The 23,318-nt window shown below is 48.4% G+C and overlaps 1 protein-coding gene across 2 annotated transcripts in view; it reads left to right on the forward strand.

The window, feature by feature from the left end:
- Nucleotides 1–1,572: 1,572 nt before the first annotated feature.
- MAN1C1 (mannosidase alpha class 1C member 1) overlaps nt 1,573–23,318 on the forward strand; it is a 43,466-nt gene continuing 21,720 nt past the window's right edge. Inside the window, exons 1-3 of one of the 2 annotated variants that reach the window (XM_052698848.1) lie at nt 1,573–1,839; nt 2,227–3,129; nt 15,542–15,638. In XM_052698848.1, the coding sequence (XP_052554808.1) occupies nt 2,593–3,129; nt 15,542–15,638 (634 nt within the window). In that variant the 5' untranslated portion in view covers nt 1,573–1,839; nt 2,227–2,592. Of the gene's footprint in view, nt 1,840–2,226; nt 3,130–15,541; nt 15,639–23,318 lie in introns of those variants that run through there. The other variant, XM_052698847.1, reaches the window with a different exon arrangement.

The raw sequence follows: 23,318 nt of genomic DNA on the forward strand, positions 1-23,318 counted from the left end.
AGAAAGTGGCCTGCATGCACTCCTTGCTCAGGCTGAACTGGTCCTGCCTGTAAACCACAGGAGATGGCGCAAATTCAAAACCAAATCATCAAGGTGCAGTTTTGCCTCTGAGGGGGGGTTGAGTCCAAGGTTCACAGGGCAGCCACCAGAGATCCAAAAGCACTAGAGCTACTTCTTATTTTTATTTTGACTGGATGAAGACCTGCGGTAGTCGTGTGGGTGTAAGGAGGTTGGTAAAGCATTGTGGTTGCAGGCCTTGGGTCAACAGCCTCCTTGCAATCCTCCTCCTAGAGCTGCTCTGCCTGCCTGCTTCATAGCACCGTCAGCACTTTGAATAAGAAGATGTCAGCAGAACCAATTATTGGTTGAACAGTTTAAAACGTGGGCCCCTGCTAGACCCAGAAATCAAAGCACTTCTTTTTCTCCTGTGGTTTTAGTTATTCATGAGGAAGGAACGTGCTCCTGTTTCCCTGAACACAGGAAGATGCAAACAGCAGATGATTTTCTTTCCTCACAGCTCCTCTGCAGCCTACAAACTGTTCTCTTTTAGCTTTTCTAAGTTTAGTCACATCAGTACTTCCGTGGCTGTGGTTTAGCCTTTCCTGGGAGCTGCTCTTACAGTCATAGCACAGAATGGTTGGGCTGGAAGGGGACCTGAGATCCATCCAACCTGACCTTGAACACCTCCAGGGGTGAGACACCCGCATTTCTCTGAGCAGCAAAGAAGAATAGCAAAGAATTTCCTCCTAACATCCAACCTCAGCTTTCCCTCTTTTAGTTTAAAACCTTTCCCCTTCATCCTATTGCTCTTCCCCTTTCACCCCCCAGCGCTGCTCCTCAGCAGCCTCAGAGGGCTTTGGGTTTGGATGGGAGCCCTTTTTTCGCTCACTGTTCATCCTGTGACAGATGTGCACTTTTTATAAGCATTTGTGAGCAGAAACATTTCAGCCTGCTGCCCTCAGTGATAGCTAACAAGGTGACCATCAGACTTTGCTGAATTGCTGTTTGTGCAGCGTGCTGAGGGTGAGCATAGAGCACAGTGAGGATTTAAGGATTTGGGGCTCAGGTGTGTTGCACGGTAGGAGTTGATTTGGGGTTTATGGAACCGAAAAAAAACAATTGCGTCTATAGAAAGGTGGCTGTCAGCCCACAGACAAGGCTCCTTGAAGGGCTGCCTCGACCAGGATAGGCTGTAATGGTCGTGCAGCCCCTCAGGCATCGCGCTCGCTTCCCCACACGTGTTCCCCCAGCCTAAGGTACCTCAGAGCCTCGCGCCACTCGCAGCCGACACACGGCCAGCAAAAGGCTCGCTGGGACAACCGCACACCGCCACCTCTTCGAGCCCAGCAACTGTGGTAAACAAGCGGGCGGGCCTCCCTGCTTTCCTGACGTTCAGAAGAACCAATGTGCGAGGCCGAGTTCCACCCGTTAACCAATAGCAAGCGAGGGCGGGGGGAGGCGATGGGCGGGGCTAACGTCACGGCGGGCAGGATCCGGGCTGCTGATTGGCCGCCTCCCGAATGGCCGTTGGGCTGGCGCGGTGACCGAGGGCGCGGGCGGGAGGAGGGGCGGGGCTGCGGGAGCTGTCGCAGTGAGCGGCGGTGGCGGCGTGCGGTGCTGCGCGGCTCTGCACGGCGGAGCTCCTCGGGAGGGACGGGGCGGAAAAGTCCCCCCGAGCGGCTCGATGCGGTTAGATCCGTCCTGAGCGATGGGTGGGCAGGAGAGCGGAGCTGCCCTTGTGAGCGGCGGGCTGCCCCGTGCCTCCTCCTGATGTAACGGCGCCCGTCGGCGCTGACAGCAGCGGGGCTGCGCTCGCTGTCACTCGGATCTGTCGGAGGGGTGAGTGAGCGGGGTGCCCCGGGGAAAACACCGTGATGACAGGCTTTAAAGCGCGTTTTGGAAACGCTCCTGCTTGCTTTCGTGGTCTGAAAGTTAAGCTTTTCCCGTAGACCCGAGGAGCGAGCGAGGGGATGTGAGTAACAGCGAGCAGAGATTGGAGAGAGCGATGATGCGCTGGGATCTGAGCAAAACAAAACGCTTCAGCCTCTGCCCGGAGATCCCAGCCGGAGCGCCAGAGCTGAGCGATCCGACGGCTGATGGGAAGCCCGGAGGGAGAGGGCGAAAGAGAACCGGTGCTGCTGGAGGGTGGGGGAACGGCCGGGGGGGCTGCAGCTCCTCCGTGGAAATAACGCGCTCTTACGCTCTTCTCCCCCCTCCTCCCCGCAGAAATGCCGCAGCATGAACCCACCGCCTAAAGGGACGGGATCGCGCCTGCCCGGCACCTCTCCGTGAGCCGAGTCTGGAAGCCGCCGTCCGGCGTCTGCCCCGGGATGCGCTGCCCGCCGCCTTCATGCCGGGCGGGGGGACCCTGAGCCGCCGCCCCGCGAACCTCTCGGGCAGCGCCGCCGCCCCGCCTCGCAGCGCCCATCCGCCCGCAGGACCTCCGGGCAGCGGCGGAGCCCCGCGGCTCATCGCGCCCCGCACCCACCCACGTGCGGCCCCGTGAAGGCGTCCGCGGCGCCGCGTCTCTGAGCCCTTCGCTGCGGTGGTGGCGGCGGAGGGTCCCACCCGTCGGCCGCGATCCGCCACCCCATGGTGCTGCCGAGGAAGCTGCCGGGGATGCCGGGCTGGCCGGCGGCGTTGGGGCTGCGGCTGCCGCAGAAGTTCCTTTTCCTGCTCTTCCTCTCCGGCCTGCTCACGCTGTGTTTCGGGGCCCTTTTCCTCCTGCCTGACTCTTCTCGTTTCAAACGCCTCTTCCTGCCCCGCCGGGCCACCTCTTCGTCCTCCTCATCCTCCTCATCATCGTCATCCACGCGGGACACCGAGCTGCCCCGCAGCCCGCCCGCCGCCGCCGAGCCCCGCCACGCCAGCCCCGCCGCCCCGCGTCGCCTTCGGGAGAAGCTCCGAGCCCGCAACGCCGCCCCAGCGGCACACACGGCCCCGGCATCCCGCCCGCAGGGACCCGATGGCGAACGCCCGGCCGAGGTCGGCACCGGGGCTCCCCGCGAGTCGAGAGCTCCGTTCCACTTCGACTACGAGCGGTTCCGTCAAAGCCTTCGGCACCCGGTGCGGGGTGAGCGGCCCGACCAGGACCCCGACACCCGAGCCCGAAAAATGAAGATCAAAGAGGTGAGGACTGCACGAACCGCTCTCCTCACAGAATCGTGCCCCAGCCCTGCCCTCACCTCAGAGCCTCATGTTCCCTCTGCTGGCTCCTACCCCTCATCCCCCTGCCGTGGGCACCCTTACAGCCTTGCTTCTCCTCCTTCTCCTCCATCAGGCTTCATCCTCACCTCACAGCTGCGTTGTCCCGCTCACCGCCTTGCCCACTCAGTCGCTCCATGCATCCCTCCACTGTCCTGTCCTGATCATCCCTTGCCAGCCCACGCTCCTCACCTCTCTCATCTTGCAGTTCCCAAACCAGGCCCCATCGCCTTCACGTCTTCCTTCTCCATCCAGGCAGGGTGATGAGTTAGAGAAGGGAGAGCGTCTCTGCCTGTGGGCTGCTCCCGTGACACACTGGCAGGCGTGATGTTTGTGTACACACACACACCTCTTGGTCTTAGGGTAACGTAGGGTAATGTAACAGCGTGAGGCTGGAAAGCACTGAATTCAGGCAAAAGAGGAGATTTCAGCTTTAGTGTTATTCAAGGGGAAAAACGAAACGTGATTATGTGGTTGTTGAAGAGGTTCCCACCCGAGATGTGGTGTTTGAAAACGTGAAAGCTGGTGGGAGATGATGGAACTGTGCCCGACTGTGGGGATGTACAGATGGATGCGCCTTCGTGGTCACGGAGAAAAGGCTTTACTGGGAGATGAGCTCCTTGAGAGCAGCCCTGCGGAGAAGGATGTGGGGGTTCTGGTGGGGGAAAGCTGGATGTGAGCCAGCAGTGTGTGCTTGCAGCCCGGAAGGCTGGCAGTACCCTGGGCTGCATCAGCAGAGGGGTGGCAATGGGCAGAGGAGGATTTACCCTCTGCTCTGCCTTCGTGAGGCCCCATCTGCAGTACTGTGCCCGTTTCTGGGCCCCCAGCACAGGAGGGATATGGAGCTGTTGGAGCGGGTCCAGAGGATGCCAGGAAGATGATCAGAGGGCTGGAGCACCTCCTATGAAGGAAGGCTGAGGGAGTTAGGCTTGTTTAGCTTGGAGAGAAGGAGGCTGTAGGGAGACCTCGCTGTGGCCTCTTCAGTACTGAAGGGAGGACTGGAGGGGCACTGACTTACACAGTCTGATAGTGACAGGACAAGTGAGAATGGCTTTAAACTGAAAGATGGGAGATTCTGGTTTGGCGTTAGGAAGAAATTCCTTACTCAGAGGGCGGTGAGGCACTGGCGCTGCTGCCCAGAGCTGTGGATGCCCCATCCCTGGAGGCACTCAAGGCCGTGTTGAATGGAATCCTTGGCAGCCTGAGCTGGTGGGATGCACCCAGTCCATGGCAGGGGTTGGAATTAGATGATCTTTAAGATTCCCTCCAACCTCAGACATTCTGTGATTCAATAAGGCTTGAGGCCAACTGTCCTGTAGGCTGTTCTGTCGCTTGGTACTGATGGAGTTGTCCTCAGGGCAATGCTTGCAGTCCTGAGCCTGTGCTCGTTCGGACCCCGACAAGGCTGGTACCATCGTCAGCAGGGTGACGTGGGTGTGATGGAGGGGAGAGCTTGGCCCCGTGCCCACATTTGGTGCGTAAAAGCCTGGCAGCCTTACAGACATTGCACTGCAATCCGTGACCCAGTTAACCAAGAACTATAGATTCTGTTTTTTCACCACAGTGAAGGGGGGAAAAAAAAAAGAAGAAAAAAAAAAAAAGTGAGAATGCATGCTTGTTTTTGTTTCTCTTTCCTCTGTAGATTTCTTAGCGATATCCAATTGCAGCACTCCCATTCTGGCTTGAGATGAACAGGCACAATGACATAAGGCTACTGAAAACTTCCAGCAGGTTATTCTAGTCCATTGAACCGAAGAGTGCGGCCACGCACACGCGTGATTAAGATAAAAACTCATTGATTTAAGGTATTCTGATAGTATTTCTTCAGGAGGAAATGAAATGTGATGATGTAGCTTTGGGCACAGGAAATATGCAGGAAATGTGTTCAAATTGCTGGAAGAGCAGTTCTGTGTTGGAAGGGCAGAGTAATTTATAGCAAAAAAAGCCCTACGTGTTAAGTTATTGTCTCCAGAACAGGTTGTTATAAATCAAAATCATGGACAGGCGCAAAGCTGTGATGCAAGAAGTCCTGGGAATTCATCAGTAATGTAGCAGGGAGGGGTTTGGTCTCTTTTCTCATTTATCAGGACCCAATGAAACAGCCTCAGATTGCATCGGGGAGGTTTGCTTTGGGTTTCTGGAAAGATTTCTTTGCAGAATGGGTGCTCAGGTGTTGGAACAGGCTGCCCAAAGAGGTGCTGGAGTCCAGCCTAGAGATGTGTGGCCATGGTGCTCAGGGATGTGGTTTGGCAAACTGGGTAGCACTGGGTGATGGTTGGACTTGATGATCTTAAGGGTGTTTTCCAACCTGGGTAATGGTGTGATTTCAGAATGTCCTCCTCACCGCCCCACGCCTAAACTTCTTGGTGCTCTACCAAAGAAGAGGATGTGGTTGTCGTGTTGAGGCTATGTGTAAACTGCCAACTAATGTGTTACTGCTAGATTTTATTCTGCTTAAAATATAATGCTGTCTGGAGTGTAAAATTCACCTCTGCAGCATCTTCTACTTGGCTGCTGTCTGGGAGAGCTCCAGGCAGCAGTAGGAGCAGCAGGGCTGTCTGCAGATTGATTCTGAGTAGGGGGTACATATCCTCTTCGACTGCGCTTTGAGTGCTGTGCTTTTAATAGTGGTACAGAATGGAGAGGAAGTAGATTAGTAAGTTTAAACGAGGTGTTGAAGCCTGTTAGGAGAAAGTACTGCAATTAGCTGAGCTGACGTGTGCATGTAAGTGTTCTCGTTTGCACTGGAGGGTAACTTAGCAGAGTTGTAGGCTTCTTAGGTTCAATTTGTCTTGTTAAAGACAAGTCTGGCATCGATAAGCAGTTGTTTTCCTGTATTGCATGGACTGTTTTCTGCAAAAGGTCGTTGGTCACCTGGTGGATTGCCTGCGAGGTGCAGCTGTGAGCGAGGTGGGCACTCAGACTTCTTGCAGAAAACTTCCATAGAAGCAAATAACCACCTCCCCACGTTGGAGGCTGGGAAATTTTAAAGAGGTCTTTGATTATTCACCTCTTAAACCGATGCCCGAAAATGTATTAGTTCTGTAATCAGTCGTGCATGGCTTCAGAGGGAATAGCACATCATATGTGTCAACAGCATGTGCCAAAAACCAGCTAATAACAGGTATTCAAAAGACAACAACTACAACAGGCTGTTTGTAGTCAGAAAGTGACTGCAAAAACGCCACAGTGGGATTCCATATTTATTCACTCTCAACAATTTTCAGATCAAATTGCTTCAGTGAAAAGTCAGAATGATTTCCCCTCCAACTGCTGCTACTGCAAACTCGGCCTCAGATCTGGGAAAATCATACTGTGTGGTTTCTGCCTTTCGCATCATAACAAGTAATAAAGGTTTTGCTGTTGGAGCTGAGCTGACAGTTTTGCTGATGATGGATGAAGCAGAGCAGACTGTTTCCTGCAGTCGTGCTCCTGTGCGTCTCATAGGTGAGGAAGCGGTGGGGAGAGAGAACAGCATTACTGTAAAGTATTTTTATACCAACCCTGTTAATACCATCTAGTGCTTAAGAGCAACCACTGCAAGCAGCTGGACCAGAAAGTGTCTGTGGATGCATTGGAACAAGCTGGCTTTCTTCCAGTCACGAAGATGGAGGAAAAAAAATGCAAGTGGCGAAGTAGATTCAATGGTTCTTTTACTCTTCAGGTACAAAAGGAAAGTTTCTTTGTCTGATGTCAGAGCATAGCTCATACTTTAACCTGACAGTGTCCTTTGTCCCTTCTGAATGGGGAGACAGGCCAAATTCAGTCAGTTTTTCTACTCCTCCTCTGGAGTAGAGCTCTAGGGATTGACACGTGCCTTCATGTCCTCCAGGACTGGTAATACTGAAACCCATTTGTTTTACAGCAATTCCTTTCATCCTGGCTTTTCTTCTCGTCCTCACCTGCATTTGCCTCCCCTTGCTGTCTGCTGGCCTCTTTTAATGCTGCTCTAAAGATGTGTTTGCTTTTGATAATCAGATCCCAGTGGAGAGAAAGCTGTCAGAGCCCATGCACGCAGTTATTCTGCATCGCTGCAGATTAGCAAGCACATACTAAGGTACATCAGTCTTCTAAACGCAAATATCTTGACAGTTTGTCACTAAAGGTAATTGACAAAAATAGAAACGTTCTCAGGACTTGCATTTTGGTGGAAAGTGATTTGCTGTTGGTTTGCTGCCTTTCCAGCGCGTGGTTCTGACAGTCTGAGCAGCGTTCCCTTCCTCGCCGCCGAAGAACATAAAAGAGGGCAATGTTGCTGTCAGGTGCTCCTTCAGCTGTTGTGTTTTTTCTGTTTGTTTCTTAGTGTGTGGAATGATGCAAGAGGAAAGCTGCAAAGATAATTGATGGAAGAGATTCAGAAATTCTACAGCATTTCTTTCTCCAACAGCACTTGCATACTTGCATGGGGTGATGCTGTACAGTGAGGCTGTATGGTCAGTTCCTCCCAGAGGACGTCTCCTCTCTAAGAGCATCTACAGAAATCAGTGACCTAACTCCCATTTATGGAGAGCGTTTTATGGAGCAAGATGGCTCTGGGCAGTCTGTGCTTAGAATTGGAGCCACAGTAGTGTCTGTGCGATGCTTCAGAACAGGTTGATTTCTCTAATTGCATTAAGGTGATTTTTTTGGTGCTGTTTTGGCTGTTTTGAAAGCCTTACCATATTAAGGTGCCTCAGTCTTGAAATGTCGTAATTGTGTTTGGTTATCTTATCTATCAGGCATTTGTTCTGAGTGTTGTGAGCCTTCCAACAACCAGGAGGTCGTTGCCTGCTGGGTTAATGATGCTCGTGTGACAGCTGACTGAGGCAGCCTTGGAATGGTGCTGGGGCCAAATCCGGGTCCCTCTTGTGATGGGAGGCTGTGTGAAAGTGATTCCTCTTCATCCTGCCAGCAGCATTCTAACATCCACTCCACCAACTTGGTTTCTATTAAAGATCCAGTCCTTGCAAGCTCATTTGTGTGATTTATTGTTGACTGAGGGTCTCTTGTATCAGCTTCTGGCTAATAAACTTGCTAAGAATTTCTTCAAGTACTTTTGCACAAGAAGCTGTAGGAAGGCTGTGACTGAGTTTCTTGTACGTTTTATTAGCTGTTACCTTTGATAAATCATTAGACTATTCTCTACTGACTACTTAATGCTTAAGAATTGCTCTGTTCCTATCTTCAGAAGTTCGAATCACAAGTAGCTCTTGAAAGGGGAGGAGGACAGCAAGACTTCAATCTGTCCCTCTGAGCAAGGACTGCAAAGACAGATGGACAGCAGGTGATCAAGCAAGAGATGGTGAAACTCAACTCTTCCTCCCAGTCTCTCCTGTTAAGCCATCCCATAGTGAGAGAAAGCACCAGGTGTGCCAGCAGCTCTGCACTTCCCTCTTCTCTCCTTTTCCAGTGGCTGAGGCTGAGACGAAGACAGTTTTCAGACACGTTTCTTCTGTTCCTGTGTCAGTTCTCGCAGTGCAGAACATTGTGTGCAGTGATGCAGGGTACCTCTTGTATTTACCCTTTGTTTTTTTTCTTTCCTCCTTCAGCTCTCTCATCTGCTTATGACTCTGTGCTTTTTGGGCTTCTGAGTCATTTGTGTGTCAAGCAATTCACAATTTGTTAGTGTTGGGAGGAAAGATCAAATACTTGGTCCTGAAATGGAAATAATGAAATGTGTGTTGAGCCATTGAGTGAACCTGTGACTGTGCTAACCTTTTTTTTTTTATTCCCCTCAATGTAGAAGGACTCCTTTCTTAGAGCCTGGATCAAAGCTCCATTCAAAGCTGTGATTTGCTTTTCCTGATTAAAGGATGGGAAAGGTTCAGTTATTTTAGATTGTCATTGGCTGAGGCTGCGCTTCAGGCTGTGACATAAATCACTTCTGTTTATCACCTGGCCCTCTGTGCTGACTTCCACCTCTCTCCTGTTCAAAAGCGATTTGTTGTGTCCCAGGCTGAGAATCTCTTCTTCCTGAGAGAGGATGTGCTTAATTGTAAGGGCGAGTTTCACTTTTTACATATGAAAACACTTTGGATATGTTGGCTTCAGCTGCGCTAGAGCTCTGGGCTGCTGATTTCAGAGCCTCCTGGTGCACTGTAATTTTCATAACCATGCTTCACAGTGACTGTATGGATATTTTTGCTGTGGGCAAGGAAGGCTTTATTGACTGACTTCAGGATGGCTCAGGGGCAGATTTATGCACAGATTCTGGCCCCTGTTCAGTCATTCTGGTGGCAATTATATTCCATACCAACAGTGCACGCCAGTTGTGGTCGCACATCCAAAGCTCAGGAGTACAAAGCTTTGTATCTTCTGTTTCTTTTTGTAATTCATCTGTTTGACATCTGTCCCCCAGGCTGTCCAACAGACAGACCCGATACCTTCTACAGATGAGTTTGTTTGTTTTGTTTCTTTTATTATTTTCCTTCTAGAAAGAAAATAAAAGCATCCCTGCCATTTTTTTTCCTTGCAACCTGCCCATTTTTGATTAGTGATGGCAACAGCATCTTTTAGAGCATCCCCTTGGGCTCTGGCTCTCCAGAAATGAGAATCTCTTTCAGATGGTGTCTTTAGGGAACGTGAAAATGGCTTGCCTTGTCGTAATGCATGTCTGGAAAAGCAATCTTGCTCAGTGTTTGTGGTTCCACCCACCTTGCCCATGAATGTGGGGGTACTTGGTGAGGAGCAGATGGATTCTGGCTTGGTTCAGCTGCTCGTTGTATGTAATCCATCTGGAATGTTGGTCACTTCTGAAGAGAATTTGTAGTCTTTGCGTGTAACTGGGATTTAGGAAGGCTGTGTGTGTGTGTGAAGGGATGAACTTGAGATGTAGGAAGCCTTAAGGCAGCCTGCGGGTACAGCGCAGAGCTGGGGGGTTCCTGCATGCCTTGTACTGCATGCACAGAGCTCCGGAGGGGAACTTCAAGGTGACATTTGTAGAAGTACAATCACTGCCCAACTCACTGCTCAGGTATTCCTCAAAGCATGCTGGAATCAAGTAGTAGTCACTAAGAAAAGCCATTACCGAGCGGTCCAACCTATAATTAAGAAAGGAACCCGTGGAACATCATCACACAAAGCACATTGCTCATTTTTGGGTTCTGCCTGCTTGCTTTTGTACATCCACCCCAGCAGCACAGTGGAAATAATCGTTGCTTGTTTGACAGGCATCTCCTGACACGTGACTGTTAGCAAAATAAGCTTGTGAGGTGAAGCATCACATTAGCCTGTAAAGGTAATGGTTTCTGACGTTGCAGTAGTGCTGGGCAAAACATTTGCTTGCTGTGCCTCTTTGTGCATGAAAGTCTGTAGGCATTCATGTGGATATATGGCACCTTTCCTCTTGGAAACAGCAGCACACGCAGTAATTCCTGAGCCTAGCATCACAGGGAGGCATTGCACAGTGTGGTGTGGCTCATGGGTATGTTCTCACAATTTAACATACCCTCTTGGTAATGGATGTCCTGCTTTCTGCTGTTACTTCTATGCATTCTGCTGTCTTCTTCCTCTGAAAGCATTTTGTTGCACTGCAGATGGGCACAACTAAGAGAGTTGGTTCCTCTGGGTGCAAGCTGTGCATCAGAGTGCAATCTCATGCAAGTCCTCTGAACATCCTGACAGCAAGTGTCTGAGCAGCAGCCTAAGCGTAGGGCCAGAGGAATCTTCATCACTGCTGTTTTTCATAGAACGGCCTGGGTTGCAAAGGAGCACAGTGCTCATCCAGCTCCAACCCCTGCTGTGTGCAGGTCACCAACCAGCAGCCCAGGCTGCCCAGAGCCACATCCAGCCTGGCCTTGAATGCCTGCAGGGATGGGGATCCACAGCCTCCTTGGGCAACCTGTGCCAGTGCCTCACCACCCTCTGGGTGAAAAACCTCCTTCTCATATCCAACCTAAACCTCCCCTGTCTCAGCTTAAAACCATTCCCCCTTGTCCTGTCACTATCCACGCTCATAAACAAAGTTTGCCTTTGTTATTACAGCATCAGATTTGATTGCATTGTGGAATATCAGGTGGTTGATCTGTTGTAGAAACGTGGAGGAAATCAGCTGGTGGTATTGGAGGGGCCAAGAGCACAAGTAACTTTTGTTTCTATAAGCTTTCTTATAAGCTCTGATTCTGTGAAGTGAAGAAGGTGAGACTACAGCTTTTCTGCTCTCTGTACGGTGCCCTGTGCTTTGGTCCAGGCTTGCAAATTTGTTTTCAAACCCATTGTCATCCTCTTACAGCCCTGCACCTCGTTAAGGGACTGTAAGTGCAGAATCAGCTGCTCTTGCTGAGATGCTTCCAGATTTAGATGCAGCTGGATCCAGCTGGGTCTTAATGCCTGTGATAGTCCCATCAAGTGATGATTATTTTTTTTTCCCTCTTGACATGGTTAAATCTAGTTGCATTAAGAGTTTAATTAGGAGCTAGTTTGGTTCTGTTTTTCTGTTCTCTCTCCCATTCAGCTTTCCTAGCAGAAACTGTGCGTGAGGAAGAGACTCTTGAGTTCTATTTCTGTCCTTGTTGCTGACAGTAACAGCACTGGGCTACTCTGTGCTGTTCTCCCTCTCTTCCAGTGCAGAGCAGCCTGCTGGCCTTGCTTTTCTCCTGGCTAAAGCAAATAAAATAGAATATCTGTTTACCATCCAGCATGAAATGACAGGCAGATAAATGTCCCTCGGTGAAGAAGGGTTTGAGTTGTGCTGTAGAACTGTTAGGAGGAGCTGGAGCACCTGGCTGCAGTTGGGTGCTCAGGCTGGGGCTCTGGGTATGGAAACGTGAGGTTTTGGTTCGTGTTTAAGGACAAGCTGGGTAGAACGATGGCAAAAGCAGCTGTCTGAGAGGTAGCTCAGCTTTGTTGCAGATTTGCAGATAAATTCTAGCTGCCTTCCGACATGGTTTTTATGTGGGTATTTTAAACTCTGAAGTAATACTGAAAAAACAGCAGATAAAAGTGGTCCCTGGAGACTTTCAAGGGTAGGCTGGATGTTCTCTGAGCAACCTAATGGGGCTGTGGATGTCCCTGCTCACGGCTAGGGAACTAGATGGCTGTTAAAGGTCCCTTCCCACTCTAAGGATTCTATGGATCTATTATCATCAGTCAAATTACCTTTTTAACCCAGTTGGGGATCTATTTGACATTGTATAGCAGGGTCTGAGCAGGGCTGTGGGGCAGCTGGCAGGGAGATGGGGAGGAAATAGGAAAGAGCAGGTCCTGGATTTGGAGCTGGTGTGACAGCTGGCTTTTCTGCAGCTGCAGGGGAGGAAAGAAAAGCTGAAAGAGGGGGGGTTTAGGTTAGATGTTGGGAAGAAACTCCTCTCTGTGAGGATGGTGTGAGGCTGGAGCAGGCTGCCCAGGGGATCTGCTGATGCCCCATCCCTGGAAGTGTTCAGAGCCAGGTTGGATGGGGTGTTGGATGGGCAGCCTAATGGAAGGCGTCTGCCTAGAGCTGGGGGTTGGCACAAGGGGATCTTTGCAGGTCTCTTCCACCCCCAGCCATTCTCTGATGATTCTGGAAGCTTCTGCTGTAAATCAGCTAAAAGCTGGGACTACTGCCTGTTAGATGGCAGGCAGCATAGTGAGAACAGAACCTAAACTTATGGATCAAACTCTGTGATTTTTGTGGTTCTGGTGCTGTTTTTCACATCTAAAATGGCATCGTGTTAATGCTGATGTGTGCTGATCTGTCATGATTAGAAAGGCATGAAATATACCTTGTTTATGAGGATGTACCATGCAGTTTTCCATCTTGCACATCTCAGCTCCATCCCCTTCTGTTTCAGCTTGATGCTTAGAGACTTGGCAGGAAGAAAATCCTGCAAAGCACATCTCAGTCCCCCTTAGAGCTTAGAAACGTGAAGTCCTCACTTGTATAAACGTGATGAATCTCTTTGGTGGTTTGGAAGATGTACTCCTGAATTTGCAATGGAAAGACAACTGCAAGAAAGCAGAAGGAGCAGAATGACACGGATGCTTTTGTGCTTTTCAACTTTTCCAATTGCTGCTTCTGGATCACTTTGCCAGCAAAGTGAGAGCTGGATCCTGGAAAATGCAAGCGCCGTGTTGTGCATCTTGCCTCTCCAGTGCATGGGGTTAAAAAGCAGTGAGCAAAGGAAAACTGACAGCCCTTTAGTACGAGTAGGCAGCACATCCAGCCTCATCCATCTCTGTGTGCCTGATCAGCAGTGCGGGACAGAACAGGGCAGGAAGGTTGAAGGCACTGCAGCCCAGGGAACCATTTCGTAGTGGGACTTTTTGTACCTGAAAAATGCAGCTTGGGCTAATTGTGTGCTTTGAGGATGGGCCTTCTGACCTTCTCAAATGAAGGGGTTAGAACTGGCGAGGGAAGGAAATAAGTTGAAATTTCCTACTTGGCTTAAAATGATGCTGACTCAGAATTACAGTGTGAGGAGTTCTGTGCAGCAAAGTAGTCGTTTCCACATCCTGTCCTTGTGCGGGAAGGGTGAGTCCTTCCTAGGCTCTGATTTAGAAGAAAAATGACCCCGAAAGGTTGCCCACCTATTTCCTTTCTTGTGTGCAAGCCCTGTCATTTCTATGGAAGAAGACAAAACAACTTTCCTGCAGAAAGCTGCAGTGTGAAGCTGAGTCCAGGGTTCCTTACAGATTGGTTCTGTTGTGATGGTAAAGAAAGAAAGCTCCCCATTTAGAATAGTGCTGCCACTGAAGAAAAAAAAAAAAGACAAAAAAACCCAACCAAATCTATAGGAAATGAAATGAATATCCTGAGGCAGATGGTTGGTGTATATTCAAGTGCATTTTATGGAGGGTTTCTTCCTTTCCCCATCATTACTTCTTTTCCTCTGGGCAGTGAATGTGAGCGACTGATTGACACCCCTGTCAGTGCTCAGAGCCCAGGCTGACTTGGTTTGTCCCCCATTCCTTTTCCTGGCATTGTGGGAGTCTGCATGTTGTCCATCAGTGCATGTTTTCCATGACTTCAGGTGAGCAGCTGGGTGGAATTCTGCTATGAAACCTGGAGATGGGCGTTCTGTGCTTGTGCTGAAGAGGGAGGGCTGTGCCTGAGGCTGTGTTGGGTTTGTAGAACACACAGCCAGAGAGAAGGACAAAAGCAAGAGCTGAAATGACAATGGGAACCTCAGACCGAAGTAACCTGTGTATTCTGGTCCTGAAATACAGCAGTGAATGCTGTTACAGCTGCTGGGCAGCATCACTCCAAGATTTGTTTTAAACTGTTGCATTCTCTCACGTTTCCTGTTTGCCTGAAGGATTTTGGAAGACTCTTTAACTTTGTTGAGTGATGCTGGAGAAGAATGCAGTTGGTTTTCTGAAGCTGCCTTCTTCCCTTTGCTATCTGAATCAAAGAATACGCGGGGCACTGAGATGCTAGGGCTGAACTTGCTCAGAGCTGAGCTGTGTGTTATAAAAGGGAGCTTTATTTGAAGCAGCCCTTAGAAGCTGACAAATCCTGGTCTCTCCTAGCTGAAGAGAGGTTTAATTTTTTCCAACGAGAGATGAAGCCAAAGGGGCAGGAGGAGAGGAAAAGCTGTGCTGGTGCGTGTGTTGGAACGCACACAAACCTTGCAGTCCTCCAGGGAAGGTTCATGTGCTGAGCGTGGGCAGGATGGCTCATATAGGCCTGAAGGAGTTGCTTGAGTTGGAAGGGGTCCTCAGAAAACACCCAGCCCATCTGCAGGCCTCTGGAAAGAAAACACTTCTGAGTTTTGATGGGGAGATGCCCAAGTGCCCCGGATCTCTTCTTTCTTCCTTGTAAAAGTGCTCTGTTAACAGAAGGAAAGCTGCTCTGCAGTCCTTAAAGACCATTTTATTTTTGTGCTTGCTCAGTACTGGACACGTTGTGTCCCTCTTTGCCAAAGCTGTACGTGTCACTGCTGTCAGGAGGGCAGGGGTTGGGTGGGTTTACACTTCAGTTGACTTCTGTTGTCAGTATCATAAAGAAATGTGAAAACTCAGAAATGAACACCTCTGTATTTAGGTGTGCATCAGGTTCAGTCTTTAGTCCATTTTTAGCCCATTTTAATTACCATTCCAAAACGCCAGCGCTCCTCCAGTGCACACTGATCATTCAGAGCCCGAGGCACGTTTACAGAATTCCAGCTTGGTTTGCGTGGCGTAGGGTAAAAGCAGGCTCTTGGTGTGTTAAACACTGCAGTACTTCAGCAATGCACCAGGAGAGCTGAGTTTGAGACCGCTCAGCACAGTGCTGAATGCAGCCCCATTCATTCGGTGTTCCGTGAGGATTAAGGATGTTATAATTAATGAGCTGTCGGCTGCCAGTTCGAGCAGCATCTGGGAAAATATCATTCCTTCCCAGAACTGAAGTTCTGAAAACTTTTAGTTCAGTGCTATAATTCAGTTTTTGTTTTTGCAGATGATGAAATTCGCTTGGGATAACTACAAGCAGTATGCGCTGGGAAAGAATGAGCTGCGACCTCTGACTAAGAATGGCCACATTGGTAACATGTTTGGTGAGTTCTGCATCCATTTCACTGTGAACTCGTCTCGTTTTTAAGGTCACACGTCCATGTCACTCCTTTCTCAGCGATGCAGTCAGGTGCTTCTTCCATTTGTATGAAGTTGATGCTCCTAGGAGTTCCCTGCCCGTGCCTTTTTGCTGGCAATCTCCTTCCTATAAGCAGAGTGCTCAACCTGCATCATCTCCGTGTGCAGATCTGGCACCAAACGCATCCAGGAGTAATGTTAAAACCAAGCTGTATGTTTATTAAAGCATGAAGTCGGTCCAAATCTGTCAATGCTGCTGTTTGCTTAAGTTTATACACATCAGGACCTGACCAAACTGAGCATTTCTTCTGTCACTGCTCCATTGCTGAGCAAGATGTGAATTCCATGAAATATTGAATGAGTGAATGAATATTTCAGGCTCTTTATGCCATGTGGTTACTTGCATAATTCTACTCTTTAGCAAAGTACTTTTTTTCTTTGTGAGCCACTTGCATAATTGCAGTGCTGTTCTCATGCTCATTCTGACGTGATGCTCTCCAGGTGTCCCAGCCTTTCTCTAACGTGGGTCGTATGACATGCAGCCTCCTGTAGGAGCCTCATTAGCTCAGGGGAGCTTGAGATGTGTGTGTGTGGATGTCTGAAGGAGGAAATAGTTTCATGTGTCCCCCACGGTGTTCATAACATGAAGAGCAGCAGTGCTGCTTGGCTGAGGAGATCCCCTGGTGGAGATGGCAGAGGAAGAAGGGCTGCATTGCAGTTCAACCACAGCTCTGGGAGGAAAAACCTGTGGGTTCTGCTTGTGGCATCGCTATCAAGTCCTTCTGTTGCCGCAGACGAGGCATTTGTCTCTTTTGTTCCTGCAGAGATACCAGAAGAGTTACTTACATCTGGTTGTGGTGTCTGTAAGTTGCATGGAAGCTGTGTTAACAGTTGCTGGGGCGCCTGGAGTATGCGATTTGGGAAGTGAGCACTGTGTTGCACAGGCTGCATGTGCCGAGATGCTGCACTTACACAGTCTCACTTCTGTCAGGAGCAGTGATTTGGGGTTTATTCTTTCTTTCCCTTCCTCTTTTTCCACCCCAAGAATACCCACAGTTGAGAATTTTGCATTAACTTCAGCTCTTCGTTAAGCGCTTTGCAACTTTGTGTCAAAATTCCTGAAGGAGCTGGAAGGCAAAACAGACAAAAGTAGTGAAAGCTTTTACGTGTTTATTACAGCTTGAAATGCTCATTTGAAAAGTTGGAACAGGAGAAAAACAAAAGCACTATTAATGTCACATCCTGTCCTGTGGGCTTCTTCAAACACCTTTGCTATTAACATCCTTATTCTGGGGCTGACGTGGACCAGATCTGCTTTGCTGTGTTCAGCAGTTCCTGAAAACGTTTGATTTGGACCAAATAGATTCAAGTCCCTTCAGAGTTGAAGACTGAGATTTAAGTCTTAGAAAATAAAAGCAAAGTTGGGGGACGAGTCCTGGCCTAAGATGCAAAGCACAGCTGCACGTTCCAGTGTCTGTGCTTGCATCTGCAGTCTCTCTTCAGCTCTTTGGATATGAAAACAGCTGCAAAGTTTGGATGGCAGAGGTTTGATCTGTTTTTGGTGAGAAGTGGAACAAATTTCACATTACCTCAGTAAAACTGTTAATCATCCCGTGCTCCTTCACGAATTTAATGAACTTCCCATTGACCCTAAACACAGTTTTGAGTTTAATGAGGCCTGAAAGTAGGACAGCGTCTTGGGATCTGTCAGAACAGCAAAAGGGAGGATGAGGAAACAAACAAACAAACAAAAAATAGGAAAAACAGCCAATAGAGCATCAAATAAAAGCAGAAGGGACAGAATCCTCTGTGCTTAGGGAGCGTTCTTTGGGCCCTCTCTTCAAGATGCTGAGGAGCACAGAGGAGCTGTGGAGGCAGCTTCCTCTCACTGCGTGGATGGGCTGGGACAAATTTCTCCTTTTTGCACTAACTGGAGAACATACTGAAGGATACAACGAGTTTGTCTTTAGGCTCTTCTTTAATGCTGCCCATATATGTGTTGTTTGCGCCTCGTTCCAGGCATTAATTATGCAGAAATAATTGTCTCATCTGCAGAGTTATTGAGCGTGTGATTAAAAGGCGGCCAACTGAGAGTGAGCATTGCTGGCCTGCCCTGCTGCTTCTCTGGGTTATGGAGGTGTTGGTGGCAACCCTACAGCAAATGCAGGGTGCAGGTTGGCCTTTCCAGCTGGCTTGAGCTGACATCCAGCATCCAGCCCAGGTATTTCCATGGCACCTCTCTGTGCCAGCTGGGTGGTGATGATATGCAGCTCTGAATACAAACACTGCAGCTCCTCTGCCTTGGAAAGAACACATCTTGCAGAAGAGCTGAGGGCATTTGGTCATCTTAGTATCATCATTGGATGCTACATGTAATTCCTGCTGCAGAGGTGAACCTGCAGACACGTTGCCACCAGCAGCAGAACGAGTTAAAAATTAAAAGCCATGTTTTCAGTGGCATCTCTTTATGTTTGAAGTATCCGGAGACTTCTGGCTTTCTTATCTTACCCTCCTGTGTTTGGTTTTTCCTCATTTATTCAGAGGGGATGGGCAGCTCTAAATTGTGTGGCAGAAAACCCATTTATTTTCTTTGTTTTTAATTCACTCTTGAAAGTTCTGAAGAGATTAGACAGGTTCAGACCTGGCTTTGCTGTGCTGGATTTCCCACTTAGAACTGAGCTGCTTTATCACACGCTTTCTCATGCTGTTGCTGAAGTTTCTTGCCACCTTCATTACCAACCTCATCCGAATTACTGCTAAACTTTGACAGCTTTCTGTTTGCCTTTGGGAGATTGCATTTAAAAGTTTCTGCTGCAGAAATTCCTTTTCTGTAATTTTGCCAAGTTCTCATTTCTGGTATTGTTAGTTTTTCATCTCTGCTCCTTTTGGGAGGAGGGAAGTCTCTTACCTCTCTTGATCAGCAGGGATACATCATCCCATAGGGCATCAGCTTTCGAGTTTCAGTGCTCTCCGAGTTGGGTCTGTGTGTTGGGGTGGGCATTTTTCATTTGAGGACCTTTATGATTTTTCAAAGTACTCTTTCAGCCCTCAAGATTGTTCTTCTCACCAGGGAGAATTTCTTTTTGGTAAGTTCAGGAAAACTGCTTAGCCTTCGCTGGAGGCATCAGTGTGCAAAAACTGGGAGGATTTTCAGGGCTTAGTAAAATCATTCATCCTTCTTGTGATGTTTGATTAGCCAAAAAAAACCCAACCTGCTACACCCCGAAACTGTATTTGCAGCTCCAGATAGAAATAATGAGAAAATGATCAGTGCTGGAAAATAAAGGTGTTACATGAGAGAGTTCTAAAGGCAGGGATTGTTTCTGTACTAATTTAAATGTGCTCAGAATATCCTTGCTCTGATAGAGCCACGCAATGAAGGACACTGAAGTTATGCTTAATTCTAGCCATAGTGCTTTAATTTGAGTGTCTGATTACATAGGAATTGCATTTCTTCATGGAGCTGGAGGACAGGAAGGCACCGGTCAGTGAGCACTGCAGGGTAGCGTGGTCCATGAGCGCAGCATGATGCTCTTCACATCATGATTTCTCTGTGTCATACCTTGATTTCTAAACTCCAATCTGTGCTGTGTCCTGAAAGCAGGGGCTCAAGGAAGCTAAGGATCAAGCTTTTCCCTACAGGTGAGAGCAGAGAACTTGCATTGCCCTCATTGAGGCCTTCCTTCAGGCACCTGGAAGTGGAAGCTGCCCCATGTGGGTGTTAAAATTATCACTTTCTGACTAGGCTGGAACATTCCTTCTCTCTTGGCAGGCTGCATCCTGGTTGCTGTGGGAACCAACCCTTTTAATTTCCTGACTTCTGTGTACATCCAAAATTGTACTGCAGTGTGCTGTGTCACTAAGATAGCTTTGGGGCTTTGCGTGGATCAGAAAGCATTCTGTGTAGCACTTCCTTTCTTCAGCATCGCTTTGGTGCATCTCCAGGAGGCACCTTCACGAGGTTTCCTGCTCACCTGCAATTCCCATCCACCTTAGTGAGTAATCACAGACTGAAAAGGAACATTCAGTCTTTCCCTTCTCAAGCCATTCCTAAGTTACCAGATGTTGGGAACTCAGTAGAGCCATTCTACCCCCATGCTTTAGTTTTAAGACCCCTGCTGGTGTCTGACCCTGCTCTCCTGCTTTTTGCTTCCCTCCAAACTCTCCACATGAGCTCCTGTGTTTCTTGACCTGGATTCTGTTCTAGCTGAGGCTCCACCAGCATGGAGTGTAAGAGCCCTTCCACGCATCACTTGCAGCAAACCCCAGTTACCCATCGTTAGGTGAGGCTTGTTCCTTTTGCAACATTACAACGTTGACTTGAGCTGAATTTGTTATTTGCTGTAGTCCTGGCATCGTTCTTTGCAGAGTGCTGTCTAACCATTTATTCCTTAGGCTTTGTTCTTCCCTCTGGGTGAGATACTTTGTGTTCCTGTCGGATTGCATCCTGGTTATTTCAGAAGATTTTCCCAGTTTTCAGGGCTATCTTGAAACATAATCCTGTTCTGTAAGACACTGAGGAGCATTTGGAGCCTTTCAGCTGCAGTCTTCTTGGTGTGACTTTCCCCTAATGGGAGGAGAAAGGAATATGGACAGATAGTTCCAAGTTAAAATGGCTTTGTGTGTTTCTGCTCATCAGCCTAGATGTGGTAATGGACCACGTGCATTCTCCAGACCTGCTGCATTCACAAACAGTATGTATTTAGATCCTTTCCTTGCTCACCTAGCTCAACTCGTGACCAGTAATGAGAGCTTCACTGTATCTGGTCTCAAAGCAGGTGTCCAGGTGCAGATCCTTCCATTCAGTTTCACAGTGAACAGCATAAGAAATCCTTTTAAACCCAAGTTTGAAACAAGAGGCAATTTCTCATCTCTCTGAAGCGTGCTCTCACAACTGGGCTTTGTTAAGGGCCAGAGCGTTTCTGTGAGCACACCATGGGAAGTGATGGTTGTTCACCTGGGCTGTGGGTGAAAACCCAAACTGTAAGGTTTCAGAGCCTTGCCTACAAAGGCAGTGTCTGTTTTGCAGAGCCTCTCCAGGATGAGTCTCATCTGCTGAGGGAAAGTGCTGCCTAGACTTACCTCTGACCATCTCCCTCTTGTGTTGTCACAGTGCTTTGGCCATAGATGCTTTCTGGGCTGTGTGATGGGAAGGTAGAAGGGCACCTTCTCCTTTATTATAATGAAGTGTCTCACCTTTGAATTCTAACATCAATTAGCGGCCTCTGCTCATTAACTGCTGCCTATATCTCTCAAAGTTCATGGATAATAGTTGCAGGTAGAATGTGTGTGTTTATTTTAATAGGCCTGTTGGGGCCCTTCGTGTAAATGATGCATGTCCTCAAGGAGGTATATGACAAAGCAATCAATAACACATAATCAGGTTACCTTTAATCAGCCTGAAATTAATTTCAAGCATCCAGAAGAGAAGAGAGCAACAGTGTTTTGCCCACTGCTATTGCTGCTGTCATCTTCCCTTTCACCTCTTTGAACTGTTTTACCCAGAATTTCTCCTTGCCTGTCAAATTACCTCCTTTTCCCCACAACAATCCCTGCCGACTCACCGACAACCAAAACAAAGGAGAAAACCTCTTTTCCCAAAGGAGCATTTGAGCAAGTATTGCTTTCCATTTTCCACTGAGCTCTGCGTAGCCAACTTAGTCTGCCTGCAATAGAATCTGTGCCATGGGAAACTGAATACACACAGAGAGTGGATTTGCAGTAGCTCTTCTGAATTGAGAATTATATTCCTGAGGCTCAGGCAAACCACTTCTTCCTCTGTGGCTCACAAGCAGACACAGTTTGATTTGAGCACTGGGGAATTTGGCGTTGCCTGATGATGGGATGTCACCTGTTGGTGGAGGATCACTGAGTGTCAAAAAGTGCTTGGAGAAATCGGGGGAAAAATATTAAACTGGGTGCTGCCAGGTATTAAATGCTTAATGATCAGTTGGCAATAGATGCTTACTATGTCATTCCTTCCACTGGAGGAAGTAACTACCTGAAGGACCATTACTGTGATGAGCAATTCATTTTCGTGCCAAACACCTTTATTTTCTTCTCCTCCTTTCTGTGAAGTCCAGGTGCAGCGCCTTATTTGGAAAGCAAAGAAAGATGAGGTTGTCTGAAGGCCTGAAGAACCTTTCATTTTTAAGCTTGTGCTGCTAAGGAGCAGATCATTTCTAATTCTTGAACTAATTTCATGTCCCCTTTCTCTCTCTTTGCTGCTTCCTTGTTGCTCAGATTTAGTTCACCTGAAAGAAAATAAAGTTACTCTGTGTTACAGCTATCAAGTTTACAGGTTAACAAATAACAGTGGATAATGAGAGTGGTCCAGAGCGGGTAGGGAGCTCTGACCTAAATACAGATCAATACCTCAGAAGGACCAGGCTTCCAACCATTCATTTTGTCTGATCCAGAGCATCCCACAGAGAGGACTGGTAAATGTGCACTGCAGAGCACGTTTTCAAGGAGCTGCTCACCGTGGATCTTGTTGCTGAGATCACCTTGAGATGTGCAGAAGCCTGCATGAAGGTTCCCCCCCAAATTCTGCCATTGTCCACAATCCAGAAGCTGCGTGGTGGGGAGTCAGCATCCCTGGAGGTGCTCAAGATGCTGTACTGAGTGAGGGATGTGGTTTAGGGAGGGGATGGTGGTGGTCGACGGATGGTTGGACTGGGGGATCTTAGAGGTCTTTTCCATCCTTTGTGATGCTGTGTGGCCACAGCTCCCTGCCACCACAAACCTCCACACGGATGTCAGACGTTGAGTCTGGTCTCCAAGCAGTAGAAATGTTCAAAAAGAACCAAAGGGAACGAGAAAAGGAGCGCTCAGAGACCAGTGCTTGTCAGACTGCTGTTTTAACAAGGCACTGATGTTAATCAAAGCTGGTTCAATCTTTTGAAGCCTTCACCACCAGCATGATGAGAAGAAGGGATCTCAGTATTTTTCGTTCTTGTTTTGCCCTGTGTTGCCAACTCTCCGAGAGGTGGAAATAAATAGCCACTAATGACTGGAGTCTTCTGTGCCTGAATAGTTAACAGGTTTGTCATACTTGGTAAGAGCTGCATCCTAATTTTTATTCCTAACAAGATTTCAGCACTAATTTTTGTTCTGACAAATGTGATGTGACATGGGAACAGTGGGAGTCGGGGCCTTTCGTTTTCGATCTGGGTCTGCGTTGCACTGATCTCAGTTCCATCCCCTCTTGCTCTTGCCTTTCACTTGCAAACTCGGTGATTAAAATTAGCAGAAAGCTTTTTGACACTCTGTCCTGTAGCCCTTACACAACTCTGCTGTATGCAGGGTGAAGTACGATGGCTTCCTCACGATTTGTACCTTTCATTTCAAGCACTGGCACAATGCATTCCTGTATGGATATATATAATTGTAAATGGCTTTGTTGGAAATGAAGGAGCTGATTTTTCTTCGCTGAGAAGTTTCATAACGAATGATGTGCTGCATGGCATGGTGGGGCCCCCTGGGCTCTGTCTCCAGCACTTTAGAGACAATGTTCTTCAGCTTCTTGGCTTGCTGTAGTGTCTTGGTGCATTGGCACTGCCTCCTGGGTGGCTGTGATGCTGAGGTTATCTGGGGCTTCCATCTGTCTCTGTGGCAGTTCGTAACAGTAGTGTGACTGTAGCATG

Source organism: Tympanuchus pallidicinctus, unplaced genomic scaffold, assembly GCF_026119805.1.
Source record: "Tympanuchus pallidicinctus isolate F22 unplaced genomic scaffold, pur_lepc_1.0 scaffold33, whole genome shotgun sequence".
Taxonomy (NCBI): domain Eukaryota; kingdom Metazoa; phylum Chordata; class Aves; order Galliformes; family Phasianidae; genus Tympanuchus; species Tympanuchus pallidicinctus.